The sequence below is a fragment of the Dromaius novaehollandiae genome, chromosome 5 (assembly GCF_036370855.1).
Source record: "Dromaius novaehollandiae isolate bDroNov1 chromosome 5, bDroNov1.hap1, whole genome shotgun sequence".
Taxonomy (NCBI): Eukaryota; Metazoa; Chordata; class Aves; order Casuariiformes; family Dromaiidae; genus Dromaius; species Dromaius novaehollandiae.
In genome coordinates, this window is record NC_088102.1 from 13,385,353 (window position 1) to 13,404,672 (window position 19,320).

At 40.0% G+C, this 19,320-nt stretch overlaps 1 protein-coding gene and 1 long non-coding RNA gene across 2 annotated transcripts in view; one reads left to right on the forward strand and one right to left on the reverse strand.

Moving 5' to 3' along the window:
* The window catches only part of PPP2R5C (protein phosphatase 2 regulatory subunit B'gamma), an 82,657-nt gene extending 78,686 nt beyond the window's left edge, over positions 1-3,971 (reverse strand). Inside the window, exons 1-2 of the mRNA XM_064512068.1 lie at positions 3,780-3,971; positions 2,057-2,122 (exon numbers count right to left, since the gene is read on the reverse strand). Coding sequence (XP_064368138.1) covers positions 2,057-2,122; positions 3,780-3,806 — 93 coding nt within the window. The 5' untranslated portion in view covers positions 3,807-3,971. The remainder of the gene's footprint in view (positions 1-2,056; positions 2,123-3,779) is intronic.
* Positions 3,972-4,192: 221 nt separating this feature from the next.
* Positions 4,193-19,320, forward strand: part of LOC112989956 (uncharacterized) — an 87,122-nt gene continuing 71,994 nt past the window's right edge. The window contains exon 1 of the long non-coding RNA XR_003260952.2: positions 4,193-4,370. This is a non-coding gene — a long non-coding RNA (uncharacterized LOC112989956). The remainder of the gene's footprint in view (positions 4,371-19,320) is intronic.

A 19,320-nucleotide genomic window follows, 5' to 3' on the forward strand; every position in this document is an offset into this window, starting at 1 on the left:
AAACATAGGTACTAAAACATAGGTAGAAGGGAATGTTAAGAGAACCTCTTCTTTAAAAGAAAAAAAGACATGTGCACAAACAAAACCCCCTTTTCTTTTTAAGAAAACCCTAAAGATATATTCCTAATACATGCCAGAATATTTCTGTATTTACTAGTCATCAATACATTGACAAACAGCTTGCTTTCTGCATGTACAAGCACCAACATACATACATCTTGGTTAAAGCCATCCACATTAGAATTCAAAGTCTATACTACTATTTGTATGCAATTATTCTATTAATTAAATCAATGAGTCAGGCACTGAGGTTTTTAAAATTGTCTGGAGGCTAAACAATGCCCACTGGGAACCACAAGCATACTATATGTGCTGGTCACATTTTCGTCAGTGACCCAGTCTTTTTCCCATTCTGCCCCTACTCATAAATGACAAAGTATCATTGATAATCCAAGAAAATTATACTTTGCCTTCAGAATTCTAACCGGAAGAACAACTGAAAGAGAGAAAAAAAAATGCAGGAACAGCGTGCAACGTGCTGTCCTATTAAGACTCATCCCTTACACATTTTAAGTACAGAAAAAGCATGAAAATAAAGCTAGATCTGCAAATACAGAAAGAAACTCTGAAGAAAGCTAAACGCACATTTTCTGTTAACATTTAAAGCTCTCCACAATTGAGGACAGAGCACAAAGTTCTCAAAGTACCAAGAAGACAGAAGAAACCAGTTTTGGTCTGACCAACCTGTAACTCATCAGTGTAAGTAAATCAAAAAGTGCACAGCTAATATACTGATAATGACAAGCCTTATAATTGCACAGGAACTGAAATTCCAGTCAAGAAGTAATATTATTTTTAATGCCATAGCAACATACTGCAAAGACAAAAATACATCACAATTAAGCATATCTATTCATACTGTTTACTACGAACTTCTCTGTTCTGATACAGTTCTGATTTCACTCTAAGGGTTTCCCAGTAGCTAGAATATGAGTTCCCTCCACCAAAATTCAATCATTGTTTTACCCAAATTTGCCAAGATACTAAAGTTTACAAAATTTAATGATTTCATAAGTGGACAGTAATATACATCTTTTTGCACAAGAAATAAATGAAGATTCAATGAAGTGCATCAGAAAGCATACACACTCCAGAGAGCAAAAAAAATTTTTCTTTTTTTTTGCCTGTAATCATTTGAAGGAGGAGCAAGTGGTAAGTTTGGGTAAGAGTATTGTTTTCAAATGTATTTTTCAATACAAAGACATGCAGTATAGAAGCTGAGCTACACAAACTTTTCAGCACTGCATCTTGTACACAGGTCAGTATTAACACTTTACAGGAAATTTCAGAATCCACTTGAACACTGTGGATTTCCAAATGAGGCAAATCCATTAATTCCAGATAACGTGGGAAAGAGAACAAGCAACAATTTTATCAACCTCCTTTGAAGTCACTGCACCTTGCTAGTTGAGCAAAGCAGAAATCAATGTAGACGTTTCAGAAAAGCAGCAGCAACAAAAGAATAATCATTCAAAAATGGAACACTTCAGTGTATAGCTATAAAAAGAAATTGCACAACAGAAAAAAACTGGCAGCCCTTGATTAAGCCTAAGGTCTCCTGACAATATGAACAGGCTACTGACACTTAACTGACATGCCAACACCAAGATTCTAAGAGAAGAGAGTTCCATGAATTATGGAGAATGACAAAAACAGTGATAAGCAACTAAAAGACAAGCCCAAAACCTCACAATGAGACTAGAAAATAGGACAGATATACACCTCATAACCAAAAAGAAAACAGACAAATATCTGAGAAATATTTTGCTTGCTTGCTTTGGTCCAAGTTATTCTAAATAAAATTAAACTTCCTCAAAAGCAACTTCTCCGAAGTCTTAAAGCACTTTTTGTCAAATACTTCATTAGAAGTTCTATAACCACTTTCCTTACAGCCATCTACCATGTCAAAGTTATAACAATCTAGACAAATTTAACATGCTCTTCAAAAGTCATCACACATTTGCCTGGAGAAAGTACATGTTTTAGTAATATTTACCTCATGTTCTTGGTTATCTTGTCCATCTTTGCCACTTTTTCCGCTCTTGCCTGATTTTGCAGGTTCCTAAAAAAGGTTTGCAGTCTCAGTCACTTTGTAAAGAAGGTTTACATAGACTTTCACATCAAGAAATAAGTTAGATACTTACTAAGAATGTTAAAAATGATGAGATGAAAATTATACTGTTTCACTGAAAAAACGTTAATACTGAAAAAGCAGTCTCTACAAAGTCACTTTAAACATTTTTCATCTTCAAAAAGATTTTGGCATTTTATTTATTTCTCAGAACCCACCTGTAAAGTGTTTACAGAGAGGTTAAAGAGAGGTGTCTAACTAGACAAGTAGGGGCAAAGAACGCAAGTGACTTCAACCATGCCTAAGACCTAAGCCTTGCTGTCTTTGTTTTTTAGCCTCAGGAGTAGTTCTATTTAGTTTAGCTTTGAAACAAGCATCAGTGCAATACACATTTTACACTTCATTATCTTGTCTGTTCTAGGTGTTTCCTCTGAGTAACTATAATGGGGCTAAAAACTCTGGTATGTGAAGTAGCTCTGCACCCAAAATTCTGTCTCCCAGCATTGTACCTAAATTACATTCTTCACCCATAGCATATTTTTGAAATATTCTGTTATTCTGAGAATAGTGAAAAAAAGTGTTGAGGTTCTTCAATATCGAAGGACACAAGGATATTAGGAAAAAATAAAGAGAAAACACAACACCTAATCCTACACCTGGTTTTAAAATGATGTTGAAAAGCTAGCAGACAGACAGAAGTCAACCAAACAGAAAGAGGTCTGGTGGGACGGCAGCAGGACCAGGCAGATGACATACTTCGCTGCTTTTGATGTGCATTCATTCCCATGACAGCTAATTGCCTATCGCATAAAATAAAGTGCAACACAGCTGACTTTTATACCGGATTTAGAACTTTTCTGCTAACGCTACTTGCGCGAGTCCCTTTTGTGGCTGCCAAACAAACCGCTCCGGGGGACGCGCAGGGAAACTGAGGCAACACAACGCCTAAACAACATCCATCTTCGCGGCAGGAGGAGCAGGTGGGGAGATTTCGAGCCGATGAGCTGCCCGCGGCGACTCCCCCAGCACAACTCCAGCTGCGGCCGCAGCAGCGGCAGCGAAGCTCCCCGGGCCGCGGACTGTCGGGGGGGCTCTCCCAGCAACCCCCCCCCCGCACGCCGCCTCCCGCCCCCCTCAAAAACACCCCTTCCTCCGCCACAGAGGCCCGCACTGCTCCCAAACTAAGCGACCCCCTCCCCAGCTCACTCTTCCTCCAGGCACCGTGCTCGGTCACGTCCCCCCCCCCCCCCAAGCCCTCCCCTCGCAGCAGCCCCACGGCCGCCCCCCATCAGCTGCCCCCCAACCCCTCGCCCCCCTCCGGCGCCGCGGCCTCGCCCGCGGGGGCTCCGCACCCCACTCCAGCCGAGACCCCCGGAGAGGGGCAGGACGACGCCCCCCCCCAACCTCCGCGGGGCCAGGCCCCAGCCCTCCCCCCAAGAGTCCCCTCAGCCCCCGCTCCGGGGGAGGGTGGGGGCCGCCGCGTGCAACGGCGGGGGGGTCTGCCCCTCGCCCGCCCCCCCAGCGGCAGGGAGCGCCCCGGCCCCCCCGCGGGGCCTGCCCCGGGCCCCTCCCCGCGGGGCCTGCGCCCCACAGCCTCTCCGCGGGGCCCGGCCCGGCCCGGCCTCCCCGCGGCCCGCCGCCGACTCACTTTCTCCTTCTTGTTTTTATTCGGCATGGCCGCTCGGTTACGCGCCGCGGCCGAGGCGGCGCAACCTCCCGCGGCCCCACTCCGCGCCCGCCCCGCGCCGCCGCTCCCCCTCCGCCTCGGCGACGGCCGCGGCCTCGGCCTCCCCCCCCACCCCCTTTCTCCCCCGCCCGGCAGAGCCGGGGCGCCACCTCCCCATTGGCCGCCGCCGTCACGTGAGCCGAGGCTCCCATGGCGTCACCGTGTGGGCGGGTCCCTTCGCTGCTTCCCGCCCCGCCCCTCCCCACGCCCGTCACGCTCCGGAGCGGGGCGGCGGCGGCGGCGGGAGCCGGGCTGGGCAGGGGATGGTGGCGGGGCCGCGGGTCGGGGCTCCGCGCGGCGGGGGGCAGGTCCCCGGGGCGGCCCAGCATCCCGGGGGCCGGTAACGGAAAGGCCGCCCTGTGGGTCCGACCGGTGCGGGAGCCTCTGAGCGCAGGGCGGCAAGTGTTTAAGGAAGGGAAAGTTAACGTAGGGCTTGTGTGAAGTCACACGAATCCGGTCTGGTCATCGTCGGTTTGAGGAGGTCAGTGTGTGCTTGCTATGGATAAGGACAAGGTGAGCTTTACGCAGTTGCAGCCTGATTTTATAAGAGTATCTTTATCCCTTAGTGTTTTTTTTTTTTTTTTTTTTTAATGCCTAAGTGCATATGTGTTTTTTCAGTGATGCCCACCTTTGGCCAGAGATTTAGTTTTAAAACAAGCCGCTCTTCAATCTTTCAAAGCCAGAATGCAAAAATCAGAACAGTCTTACCACACAAAAGAAGAAAAGTGTAATACTTTATCACAAAAACTTACAAATTGCATTTATCACATAGCCTCACCAAGCCCCAAATTACCATTAAACTGAGGAAAAAGCATAGGGAATTGTAACCCAAGGCATAAAACATCTAACATTCAGATTAAATATGCTTATTAAGCTCTAATTGTGCTGTGCTACTAAAGGATGAAGAAATTACAGGGTGCCTAATAAATACCAGCATAAAAAAATTGACCTCTTCCTTTTCCAACCTGTGAGTATAAAAGCCAGCACTAGTGAGCAGCTGAGGTCTCATTTTTTAGGAACCGAGATTTCTAATAACTGTTTGTGTCTGATGTGATGATAGCTAGCATCAGCTTATATCTGTCATATGGGAACACTTTGCTTTTGCTGTGGTCACAAGACAAAAATATTTTCCGTTTTCCAGGCGCTGCAAAGAAGTCTCCTGACTATGGGAAGTTGCTTCCTCTTGCTTCAGGCCCCTCCCTGCTTCTTATGTGCTAGAAAACAAATTGTGTCTTCTTATCCTTTCCTTAATCTTCTCTGGTTAGAGGATTTAGAATTGAGGTGCCACTGTCACTATTGTGCTTCTGTTAGGAATTGGTCATGAGTGAATTTCTACTAATAAATAAGACTTCTGAACAGCTTGGAAGGGGCAACATGGATTTGGAACATACTCAGAAACAGTAAGGCAAAGCAATCCAACCCTCTTTTAAGTTGGATTTGATCAGTACATGCAAGGATTCATATAGCTGAGGATAAACTCCAGAACTTCCAGTTCTTTATTAGGTTACAGTTTCACACAGACTTAAACTGTTCTTAATTCCAAGCTGTTGTGTTCCCATCTCCCTCCTGTGCACTGCTGCTCGTACTGAGCAGTCGCTTAAACCAGTTCTTGGAGTTGATCTGGTTGAAAACTATCCCCCCGAAGTGGTGTGTTTTTTGCCTCAAGCTGGCACACCACCTGCTTTTGTAAACACTGCAGATGACCAAAGGAAGGGGGTGGAAATGTGTGGCGGGGAGGGATGTGACCTCAACAGCCTAGATTTAGATCAGTTTAAGCTGCTTAATGGGTTTCTCATTGGCTCTTGGCCTCCTTTGTGCTTGCTGGTGCTCATAGTTTTTCCAAATAATGGAAAAACTGTGTCAGTATCATTGTTACCCACCTACCCCTGAATAGCAGCAGCAAAAATTGTCTGTCTCTATTTTGCTGGTAGTTGGGAAAACACTGAATCAATACATCAGAGTGAATACAGGTTCGAAAGATGGCATTGACTCAGTTAACATTTGGGAGGTTTTCTTTGTGACCACAGATGTAGAAACTCTTGTGAAAACTTGACTCCCCCTCACCTCACTTGCTAGGGAAAGACTCTCATTCACCAGTAACAGAAAGCAATTGTATTTTTCAAGGCCTGCTGTATTATATCAAATAATCAGTGGGTGGAGGTGGTTTGCAAGAAAAATAATTCCATCTGTATGCTTTAATGGCTTCATAAACTATGAGAATAAGAGAACTGACTTACGTTTTTACACAGCACTAAGATGAAATTTTATTTTTACTACGGTGTTACATCACTGTAGGCCTAATTATTGTATTGCAGAGTAGGATTAACTACGTAAATAAGATGTTGTAATATGAGTGTGAATATGACTATATTAATATCTGCATTAGCTTCTGAACATGCTTCATGCAAACTAGATGTTTCCTGAAACCATTGACTGATTAGGCTGTCTCTGTAATTAAAAGTGCCTGCTCTCCAACTTTCTAAATCCTTTCAAACTAGTGCATGCAGTGTAGCTAGCATTTTGCATTTTTTTACTGTATTGATTAGATTGTCCAAACTTGCAAATGTTAAAACAGCTAAATAACTTTAGTCACATATGAAGCAGTTGAATGGTATTTAATAGCTTGAAACTGGGCCAAATGCCCAGTGTGCCAGTGAAGGGGGAATATTTCCATATTTATTCCTTTCCAGCCTTATCGATATGTATAGATATATATAGATATATATTTTTTTAATTCCTGTACAAAGCCTGATCATTCGTGGCCTGGCCTGAGTTGATTGAACAGATCACTATCACTGTGAAGGGAAGCCTTGTTCCCATCTCCTCTCCCATTCCCGGTTTTATGCTTTTACTGCTTTCCGTGCACCATCTTGTTTGATAATATGGTATGCCAGTTCAACTTGCTAAAATGGCAGAAAAGAAACTGAGCAGGGAAGACAGGAGACAATGAGACCTTTTGCCATCAAGCTGTTAATTTGGCTCAACTGAAACTATGCAACTGTGCCTGTGGACAAGGTTTGAGAAGCCAATGAACTGTCATCGTTGTATATAACTCAAACACTGGCAGGCTGTTTCTCAAGATACTTCTTTCTCCGTATTGACTGAAACAGATCTCTTCCATTTTCTGGCACTCTGTGTCAGATGTAAAGAGAGAACTGAAAATTCAAACACCACTGGCAGTAAAGTGAGGCTGAAGTAGGTGGGTTAAAATTTAAAGAATTTTTCCACACTTGTTTTCAGGCTGCGCTACTAAGATAACTTTCCTATTGGGGGTAGCGAAACTGCCAAATTATGTCCTAAGGAGCTATCTGGGATAATAAACTACTTCATCAGGCTTGAGTGCCTACAATACACTGCTTCTACGCAACCTAGCATCAAGAACTGCAAAACAAGTATATTCAACTTCACCAAAAAGCTTAAACATCTTTCAGAAACCTTCTCAGCTAGCATGGATTTATTCTGCCTACCCTGAATTACATTAAATAATTCCTTGGCTGTTCTCGATCTAAATGGCTAGGTTTTAATTCTCTTCAATTCTGTTAATGTCCAGTAGTGTTAGATGTCCCGCTATCATGATCTTCTGTGTTGTAAAGGTTAAAAAATAATTTATTCAAAGCTGTATAAAAGTCAGACTCTTTTGAGGTAATGCGTAACAGGTCAAATTTCAGAACACATGTATGCAACATAATATTTCAGCTCTATGTGTGGCCACAGTTATACATGGTAATTATTGACATTGCTTACACAGAACCAGAGATGCACATCCAAAACCATAATTAACTGATGTAATCATATGTATATGTAGTAGTGTCAGTACTGTACATCTTCTAACTATGCATTATTTCTGTAAAATTTGAACTGGTCAAAAATGAAAAAACCTCTCACATATGGTTAATTGTACTATCTAAATCTCAACTCTAAGAATTTCCAGTCAATATTTGGAAGTAAAGGTGAAATTATATTTGCATTGAAATACACATTTCTTCGCATTATCTCTTTTGAAAATTTTTCATTCTTTCTTACCTCTTTTAAATTTCAAAAAAGGCAAGATTTTATTTTGAGTCCAGTGAATAGCATTAGCAGTTAGTTATTCAGACAATCATAGCATTATAGGAAGCAATTATTAGAATATTTTCCACTTTTGTTAAAAGTTCAGGACTCTCATTTTTTCAGTTAAGTAGTGAAAGCTTACGTTAAGTCCCCTTTTCATTTCCCAGAAGTTTATTGGCAAAAACAGAATTCATCTCACTTGACACCTCTCTGTCAGGCAGCAGCAAGAGAGGGCCTGCTCCACGAGAGAAAACGAGCTGGGAGTGGGGGGTGACCGCAGCACAGGAAGGGTCTCACCACCCACAGTGCCGTCCCATGTCCCACGGTGCCTGAGCAGGGCTGAGGCGGCAACAGGGTCAGGTTCTGTCAACAACCTCAGACAAGGCAAGGTCACAAGTCAGGGGGGTCCATCCAGGACGTCCAGTCAGGAGACAGGGCTGGAGAATGGAAAGAAGACTAACTAAAATTGAAGTCTGAGCTCCGTCTGGGAGACAGGCCAGAGAGAGGTCTACTTCTAACATAGATCTAATGTCTATCCAGGAGACTGAGCCAGGGACAAGACTACCTACAACATACATCTATGGTCCTTCTGGAAAGCCCAGTCATTAAGTCGGGCCGGAGGGAGACGTGATACACCTACAGCATAGCTCGGGCTAGGTCTGGGTGCCCAGGCCTGAGCCTAAATGCAGCTCCTGAATCAGAGGGCAGAGGGTACGTGGGTGGATGACCGAGGGGGTCAGGGCAATTAAGACTATCAGTGCACTCAGGGCCCCGACACCCTCACAGTTCTAATGTAAACCACTGGCAAACAAACTTGAAAAAATAGACAAAAATCACTTTCACTCTTTTTTAATAAACAACTGAAAAAGCAAAGAAGCAACTATAAGTTGTTTAAAAATATTGTTCAGACTTTGTAGGTCTTTTAGAAAATCTTTCCTTCCTGCTTTCCATCTCTCCCTCAATTGCAAAGTAAGCGTAACTACTTACCAGCAGAGGATCTGAAATAAAGTCAGTACTCAAAACTGAACTGAAAACAGCTTTCTAAGTTTGAACCATGTTGATGTACAGTTTTTAGACTCTCTGAGCCATAATGTTGTCACATATGGCTGGTAACTGTTCTGATACTAGACGTTGTCAGTAGCTATTTTCCATATCCATTACCGTATTGATTCTGGATTTCTATTTGGGCCAAGGTACTTATTTTTTAAAATGAAAATGAAAGAACGTAAATAATGAGCATGGAGAATTCACTGATGCAGAATATTTCTTAGGCATTTTTATTGAGATTCAGTAATATTCTGGAGAAATATGTATACAACAAGAATATCTAATATAATGATAATTAAACAAGTGATTTTTTTGTTTGTTTCTGACCACAGAATGCAGTATTTATGCCAGTTATTGGCTATGAAGAATTAAAGTGATCTACATGTTAAAATTTGGATCATGGCAAAAGTAATAAGACAGGATATTAAGGTGGATGAACCATTGGTCTTATCCAGAATGCCAGTTCCTGTGTTTCTAGAAGAGCACCTGAACTTGTATGCTGGTACCCAGCTTCCATAGAGATGAGAATTACAGAAATAGTAACATTAAATCACTTCAAACAAATCGCTTGATGTTCATCTGCCTCAGTGGAGCAACTAAAAAGCTCATAAAACCAAGACTTTGCTTCATATTGTGTAGTTGAATTTTTCCATGAAAACAGACTCAAAGAGGTGCAGCTCTATCAGTAACGCAGATGACATTAGGAAATCCGCTTTCTAGTTTCTACTATTTTTTGTGATACTATTTTTAGTATGCATACTGAGTTGAGAAATACATTTAAATATGATGAAATATAATAATCTGTTTAAAATTTATTGGATATGCCTAGCATTCAGAGGGTATAAGGCATAATTTAGTCTTGATAATTCATCTCTTTTTCATGTCAGAGCTCAGTATTATTATGGTATGTTTCTGTGCAATTTTTGGCAATGTCTTTGTTGATTCCAGGCCTTTGCTGCATTAAGTGTAATGTTTCTATTCACGTACTGCCATTCCCTCTTCCCACATGTTATCAAGGGAAAGATTAATTTTATATGAGATGAGTGAGACTAGTAACCATAAAGGTGACTGCAGCTAAGACACCTACATCTTCCTTTTCATCATGTTTAAGTTGGTATTTATGGAATGAATGAAGAGTTCCAATTAATTTTACCTCCTGTTGATGCCATACAAGATTTTCTCTTTCAAAACTTCTGCTTTTTCTGCTTTTTTAAGGGTTTGACACACCTAATATAGCCATATATTTTTATCCCAGTGTGGGAACAGTTCAAAGGCGTACTCAGAAGGTATATCCAGGACTTAACCCTGGAAATACTGTAAGTTTGTAGGTGCCTAAAGGTCTGTTTCTGGGTATGCTCAGAATTGCCCAATTTATCAGATGATGCCTATGCTGGATTTGCGTTCTGCCTCAGGAGCAATCCTTGTTTCCTGGCCAGACAGACAGCAAGGAGTGGCCTCCATCAACCCAGCTTTTGTCTCACTCCCATTAGAGCAGGCCACCTGCATCGACACTGCGTAGCATCTGGGGTGATCCTGTACTCTTCTGCAGGCCTTTCCACAGCCTTTTCAACACACAGGGCACAGTACAAATATCACTTCTCTCCTGTGCTCACAGCCTGTGCTCATGCCAGTTCTTACTGTGTACCTGCATGTAAATCAAGTTTGTTTTCAAGTGGCATTGCTTGGGGCCACATTGAGATCCCCAGCATAAAGCTGCCACCTCTCTTTCAGTAGCCAGGGTGATTGCTGCAGTCAAGATTCGCCTTTCTTCAAAGGCTGTGATAGCTTAGAGTCCTCTGTCACAGGGACCTCCTCTTGGCATCATGTAGCCCGTCTTTGCATGTGGGACGTATTAACCATTTTTTAAAGGTTCTTTAATAATTAATATCCCTTTTTGTTTGTCCAAGACGAGAGGAATTCTTGCAGCGTACCGCATACACACTGCTGTAGCTTGTGTCCAGAGAGTCATGGCATGGGGGCAGTGCCAGACAAACGGCTTGAAGGGATGGTGTTGGAGGACAGGACCAAGTGGAGGGACACTTTCTACTGAAACCAGTTCCTAGAGCAAACTGAATGCTAAATGGCTTCTAAATTTTGTCTGGGAAGAAGCTTTGATATTTTGCCCCCAAAGGTATTCCATATATATATGTAGCATGCGCACACAGTGGATGTTAATGTAGAGGTTTTTGGATCAAAACATGTAATGATTCAAACTGATAGTACAGGTGCACTCAGAATCTTCCTGTGCGTTTTGTTGGGCGCCTTGGTCTGTAATTCAGGGCTGTAGATTCCACTGCATGGCAAAACACCTCAGTCCTTTCATCATTCTAGGATCAGTTTTTCATTATAACAGTTACAAGAACTTGTTAACTTTGCTAAACCAGCATATTTCCCATAACCTCATTTTAGGAGGTAGCAAATTCTTTTTTACTTAAGGTTTAAAAAAATCAGATACTCTGAAAAAATTCAGACTGAGCAATTAAACATTGGCAAAGTTTATAAGCATCTCAAACTAGAGTCTTATAATAGAAAGTGTCAGGCAAACTTAACTACAGATTTCTCTTCCATCTGTATTTATATTGTGCTATGGACTGACTGTCTGGCATGCCTGTACAGACTTTGCCCCGAAGTTAATTTTGTCTGCATCTTGTGTTCAGTATTTATCTTAAAAATGCTGTATAGAAAGGAGTTATATATGCATCATCATGCCTTAGGCATGCTAGAATTTCTTCCTGAACTTCGGAAAGATGAATAAAAGCACTGAGAGATGACAGAGGGGGAAGAAGGTCACTAAGAACTCAAAAAAGGCCTTTGACACAGATTTTTTGCCTCCATGCCTTCCTCAAAAGCCTGACACATAATATTATGCTTGATGCATTCCATTTGCAAAGAGGTTCACTTTTTTCTTTTTTTACTTTATGTTCTTTCTTGCTGTCCACAGTATTTTCCTGTCTCTGAAAAATGGCATTTATTGATATGGGCAGAGATGATTAATTGCAGCTGTTCCTACAGATGATAATTTCCACAAAACAGCTCATGTGTCCAGCATGCTTTTTGTCTCCCCTTTTGTTTTTATTGCTATCCTACATATTTCTTTCCAATTTTATCAGAAGATTCTTTTTTTCATACTTTACTTGGCTGTTTAGAGAAGTGATCTGTATACAACTAACACGGATTCAAGAATCAACTGTGAGAACTGTTTTTCCCCTCCTTTCACAAAGGCTGCTGAGAAGGGGGCATGTTGATATTTTTATGGGCAGCCTTTTGCTTATCTTGTGATTTTTAATTTATGGAAAAGATGCCCAGATTACTTCATGGACTGCTTCAGTTTTATTTTAGAGAAAGAACTAGCAAAACTACAGCTCTTGGTTTTCAATATAAATTAAAAAAAAATCCCTGTTATCATCATATAAAAGAAGCAGATTGGTAACTGCCTGCCTGTAATCTGTAGTGCACTTTAAATTTAAAGTTACATTCATGTACAGAGAGAGGATAAAAGGTAATCAAGTAAATAATATGTGTAAATAAAGATAAGATATATATATAAGAAAAGGATTCTTTCCTTACATTTGTATATATATCCTATCCCTCCCCCCAAGTCAATTGGATTTTTGCAATTTACTTGACTAGGTTGGATTTGAATTTTGGTTCTGCTAAACATGTTAATACATTGTAATGTTTATCTAAAATGTTAGGAACTAAATGAACTAATGACTACTCTTTTAAGATTATTTTTATTTACTTGTACTGTGGAACCAACCAGAAGCTTTGACTCAAGACTGAAGTATCATAGCACTGTATGTGAACAGGTAGTAAAGAAATGTCCTTTTCACAGAAAGGTCTGATTTTGTTACAGCATATGTACATGCCTAAAGGTATGCTTCATAAATAGTGTTATTTAATTAAATGCAAAATTAACTGTACGCCCAAGTTTTTGTGGGCTTGAAGCCAGAATGAGAGCAGAACGATCAAAGGCTGCACAATTCCAAATTAATTACTACATTTACATTTCTTAAGAGGTGCAATGGCACAGAGGCAGAGGTATGTCAGTAGTTGCCCCGCTGTGTGAGTTCAGGCTTTGACTGTGCCATCTTTTCCAGTCTCCTCAGCTGTGTGTAGATCCTGTGGCGTTTGGTGTGGAGAGTTGAAGCTGGTCAGCTGGGACGTTGGCCGTTCCAGTCCTCCACGTGCCGTTGGCTGCAGGAGCTGGTACAGCACACCCAGCTAGCCTGATGGTTAGCTTCAGTGAGCCTTCAGTATGTGTTGCACAGCAGGTAGATCCAAGAGCCTCTTATCCTAACTTTTTGATTGTTTTGTAAATGTCACAGAAGTGGACTTTTGAGAGCAGGTAAATTGTGTTTGAAAGGTCTTTTAATGGCCTAACAAGAATTGTTGCTGGCAAGAACTTTGATGACTAACAAAAAAGTCTTACAAAAAGCTGTGGGAATATTCTGTAAACCTAGCGAAGGATTGGGGTTTAGAAGACTTGGATTATGTTCCTAATTTGGCCACTGATTCGCAGTGTGATTTTGGCAAGTTTGTCTCTGTGTTTCTGTTTCTTTCTCACATCTTCTATCCCTCGTTTAACTTTACTGCAATTTGTCTGTACAATGCCTAGAATATGGGAGGGGGCAATCTTGACTGTGATTCTAATAACAGTGGTAACCAATAGTATTAAATACAAAGTAGGTATCAGTTATTCTATTGAAATAGGGTTGTAGTGGGTTTGCACAGGTGTAATGTGATGTAGATTTAAATTACATGTTCAGCCATCTTTAACCTGAATGCTTGAATCCTGTCGGAGTGCTGCCTTTAGCATTTGTCTTATGTTCTGTACTGAATTGAGAGAAGTTAGACTTTAGATCATGTCCGTGGATGTCATCGAGGTAATACATTTTTAACAACTATAGCTCAAGCAAATCTATGACCTGTAGCTAAACATCTGCAGCTTTTTTACAAATATAATTCCCTTTTATGCCTGATAGTTTCACAAATATTCCCATTAAAAACACTTTCATATGTTACTGACCTTCCTTGGTCAGTACTTGGTTGAATACAACTCATTTCTTATCTCTCAGATGGCTGTTGCTGGGCTTGCTCCAGAAATGCCCTGAAGGTATTTTTCTTTTCAAAAGAAAAATGCTTCTAAACTAAGACTATGATTTTATTGTCAGGTGACAGGTGATATAGTTAGACTCCAAGTCTGGTTTGAAACCTTTCCAAATTCAGTTCAGTTGCATGAAACCAGAAGTATCTACCTGTATGGTTCTGCTCAATAAACATGAAAATAAATTATAATCAGTTAAAACCTCAGCAAGACTTCTGAATGTGCTAAGTTTTATTGAGAAGTGTAGCCACTAGCCTTCTCTATACTTCCTGCAAAAGGGATTTACAGATCACTTAATTCTTATCAATTTATTAATGCTTTTGTGACAACACAGACATTTTACATCCGTACCGTATGTTTGCATCACTACTGAAAATTCTTGTGCCTTCAGCATCCGAAAGAACAACACATCCTGTCTATCATGCTAGGCTTTGTTGAAAGCAATGGTCAATCTCATTTCAGTTCATCTCAGGTTGATTTTCTTCTCTTTGTTCTTCTGTTTAAAAGTTAATTTAGCCATTGAGGAATGTACCAGATAGACACTGATGGAAAGTGCCCACAAAAGAAGTATAATATGTGCCAAGTCCATCATGCCACTTGCAATCAGGTATCAAACTTGTTTTGAAGGGCTTAACCTTTAAGGATAAAGGGATAAGCAAGTCTTCTGACCTACTCATCCCTGACTTTGAAAACAGCACATCAGTTTTGTTAACTAGATTGTACAGGAAGAGCACGACTGAGACCAGTTCTTACATACTGGCTATCGGATACCTGTCGAATGATAACTCTCAGGTACTATCAGCATAAGGCAGAGCTGCACTAGTTACTTTGCGATGAAAAGCTGTGTATCCCATTACCAGTCCCTTGAGCCATTCAGTGTCCATCTGCTGATCTGAGAAGAAAACTTCATTCATAATGTATTCCTGGCTTGTGTTCTAGCTTTTATGTCGCTGTTAATTCTTCCAGCATGAGCTATCTCAGCATTATTTAGCTTCTCAGCTATAACACCTACCTGCTAGCTGTAGCAAGTTACTTGTTTTTTTTTTTTTTTCTATTTTAAGGGATAAAAGGAATTAAAGTGTATGATGTGACACTAAAATTGGTTCATGATTATAAGATTGGTTAGTTTTTGCATAAGGTTCCATACTGCATTAATACATCTTATCACTGATTCAGAGTACTTTTGCTAAAGAGGGAGTTTGATAAACAAGGAGTAACTTGTCTCATAACTTATTACAACTAACACCATCTAGTACTTAATACAGATCTCTTAATGGTGTGAAATAAGTAAGGTAATGTTTTGGACTTAGGGAGCTGAATGCCAGTATAAACTGGTGCAGCTCCGTTGAAATCAGTGGAAATGTCAATGCCGGATAACACCAGAATGGCCACAAGTGTCTACAGTAATTTGTTTGTTTTGGAGCATGTTGTAGGATTGCTAATTAACAGTTCCATCTGGAGCAATAAGGAATTACTGCTTTAAAATTTAAGTCGTTCAAATCCATAATTTGTAGCCTTATCATTTGGAGGGAGGTGTTTTGTTTTTAAATTGCTAAAAATATGATTTGAAAAGTTATCAGAATTAAAGACTGTAGGCCAAATAAGACAGTATTAGCTGTCAGGTTCTTATTGTCTCTGAAAATCTTGATCTGCTGAAATACTGATTTTTTCCTTAGAGTGGGTGGCTTGTATACACTAGAAAAGTAATCATATGCCTGGAAGAAAATGGCATGCAAATACAGTCCTTGATCCAAAAGATTTGCAGAATTAAAGTTTGTTTTCATCTGTGAATTTTGTTGGAATCTTGGGTGGTGCCACCCAGTTTTCATGCCTGTGTGGCTTCAGGATTGGATTACTGCAGTACATAGGGACCGAGGAGCTATAGCTATGGCAACCGATGTCAGATAGATAATTGGCAGCGTGAGTTGCAGAATCTCTCAGGATGTGCTGCAGCCTCCTCTCCCGCCCGGTCTGATAGTTCAGTGTGTGACCTCCAGGACAGTGTGTGACCTCCAGGACTAGGATCAGGATCAAGGCCTTTCTGTTCTAGCATGCACCCCCTGTAAGAAGCTCTTAAGAGTTTGTACAGATAAACAAGTACAGATGTATCTTAAACTGGTTTAGGAACTTTTTTTTCTTTTCGCCATCATGGCTTAAGCTAGTTCTCTGAGTGAGACAAATTGTGTCTCATTATTACCAGTATAATTACAGCTACTGCAGTGGTTTTACCAATGCAACTATCTCATTCAGAGGAGTGTTTTTCACAACCCTGACTGACATAGTGGTGTAAGTAAACCTGAAGTCAAATTCAGCCTAGATATGGCCTTTGTATTACAGATGAGATGGGTGATGAGGTGGGATACAAAATGTTCTCATTTTTATTCTTTAAGTTGTACAAAGAGTGTCTAAAGGAGAAAAGCCAATTGCAGCCCTGACATTAAAAATCCAGGTCCTCTGTAGTTACTGGTGATTGGAGTACACCTTTCATAGCGATATCACAAAAGCCAAGAGTTTGAAAAGTGAAGTATAGGAGAAAATAATTTGAAGCTTTTGGTTTTATTAATACCTCTGCAGCTTTCTGAATAAATTTTAAGCAGATAAGACTTTGGAAGATTCAAGTCAGACTTCCAGTTAACATGTGAGTGCTCATGCTCCAGAACCCCAAATTCAATTTCAGACCTTCTGAATAACCAAACAAATGCTAAAAAGGACTTAAACACTAGTTAAAAATATTTTGTAGACCAGTTTTCAGTATCTCTTTTGAAAATGTTTTTTTATATCCTCTTCATAGAAGCTGTTGGTCATTTCTGTAAGGATTATCTGCCAGCAGTTTGCTATTCACAGTTGTTTAATAGTATACTTTTAAAAACAAAAATAAATGTGCCCAGACACTTATGCCTTCAGCCAAATATCTTGTTAGCCCAGGTGTAATAATATTATGTAATAATGATAATAGTAATGACTTAATTGAGCAATTCAAGACACTCATTTTCTGACATTATAATAACTACTTAATTGCATATAAAGTTATCAGAGAAAATGAAATCCGTTTGCGAGAAAATCAAAACTATGACTCAAAAGAAGTTTGAGCAGTCAGTGGAAAAAAAACCTTACCTGAATAAAGCACTTAGTGGTGTAGGAGGTCCAATAGGACCGAGTTTATATTTCTTTAAAGTGTGGAGAACACATCCAGAATTTTATTGCTTAAATATCATCAGCAATCAGTAAACTAGAATGCTTAGTTACTAATGTGGATTGCCATAAAAATCTACTGAAGTGGAGTAAAATATTTGTACAAGAACAGCCATAGTAAGATGATTTTGTATGTACAGCCCCAGGGCACAAAGAAGCAGTACACAAACCAAAATCCCTGTAAAGCATCATTGGAGTTTGTTGAATTCGAAACTACTCAAGTTCACTTCTTTTGAAATGAAGAATCCTCTAATTATTTTGAATTAAGATGACCTCATTAAATTAGCAAAATTATAATCCTGCTGAATTTAAGTCACTCTTTTTGGAAGACTGTTGTGTAATGGAGGTTGGACCAGATGACCTTCCAGATGTCCCTTCCTACCCCAACTATTCTCTGACACCGAATGCTTCCACTGTAAATACATTTCTAATGGAACAGGAAAACTGAAGAATTTGCTTTCCTTTTTTCTAGAAGTAACTATTTGCAGTACCAAGAACAAACTTTCAGAAATTGTTAAGTGTTTCACAAATTCAGTGCTGTCTAATGTTATTGGTGAACTGATAGCTAGGAAGAGATAAGAAAATAATTTATGCTGTGATTTTTGCACAAAAGCACAGAGAAAGTGTGCTAAAATGTTTGTGTTTTTAAACCAAAAAAACCCCCAAAGGTGATAGATTTTTTTCTAATTATTAATAGCTTTTATATGTAATGAGCTCAGATCCTTTGTTCTAATGTCACATTATTATTGCCAATAACACAATCGACCGGTCTGATGCAATACCATTTTCCCAGTTTGTATTGATTTTAATAAGATTGCAAATCAGTACAGATTTTGTTTCACAACAGTTTAGGTTCATGAAAGAATTATAGATATGTAGGAATGGTAGAGGCATGAAGAGATCATCTAGTGTAACCTATTGCTCTTTTCATATTTTTTTCTAAATCATCTGTGACAAACACATATTCAAATTTTCTTAAAAGCCTTCAGTGAAGGTTTTTACTACCTCCTTAGTGGGCCTGTTGCTTGCCCTCCACTCATTACAGTTTGAATTTTCATAATATATATTCTAATTCTTCTTGGTGTAAGATTTAATTAATTTTCCTGTGCTTCTTCCAGTCTTCATTCTAGTGGATGATACATTGAGCAACAAATGATCCTCTTCTTATAACTGTCTTTCATGTATCATGAGAATTATCAAGTCCTGCCTGCTTTTAGACCTTTCACCTCTTTTTCACAGGTCTCATTTTCTAAGCCACTTTTAATGTTTGTTTTCTTCTCCAGATGAGAGCTCTTCTGTAAATACTACAAACAATTGCTAGACTTTTTAAATTAAAGCAATACAAAATATCTCAGTAAATATAAGCATTAATGAAAGTATAATAATGTAAGTAATATAAACAAATACTGTGAACACATAATTGACATTAAGGAAAATGCTCTCTAGTTCTGAACATCTTGATGTTGAATGTGTCAGGCATAGATCTAAATGCAGATTTCAATTGCTGAAAACAAGTATCTAAAATACGTTCTGCCCTTCTGTAGAAAAAGAATGTCCACATCATCGCCGGACTAAATTTAGATTTTGCCAAGTCCTAATCCAGAAATTTTAGAATTCTTATTCTGGACATGGAGAAATTTACAGCTGTACTACATCAGGTGGAGCTCCCAGGGATGACAGTGACAGTTTCTCCTCCTTTCCCTTCTCTTCCTCATGATAGCAATTGCTATGTTTTTTTAATTTGATACAACATGCTTCTCAAGCCTGTGCAAGCCATCTTCTAGGCACTGCCTGCATACATTAAATGAAATCTGCAGCTGATTTATCTCTGATTTGCCTAAGTGAAGGTGTAAGCAGTATGCTTAGAGCAGTGAGTTTCTTATTCCCTGTTATTCCCGTAGGTGGATATACCTGAGCATGGCCCAATCTGGTTCCTAGCCCTTGTCAGTCAATTTTAGGTTAAGAATTTCAAGTTTGATAACTCTCACCAACGGCTCACTCTTCATGAAGCCAATTAAATTATTTTAATGCTACAAGGAAGTAGGAACATTCTAAAATAATCAAAGC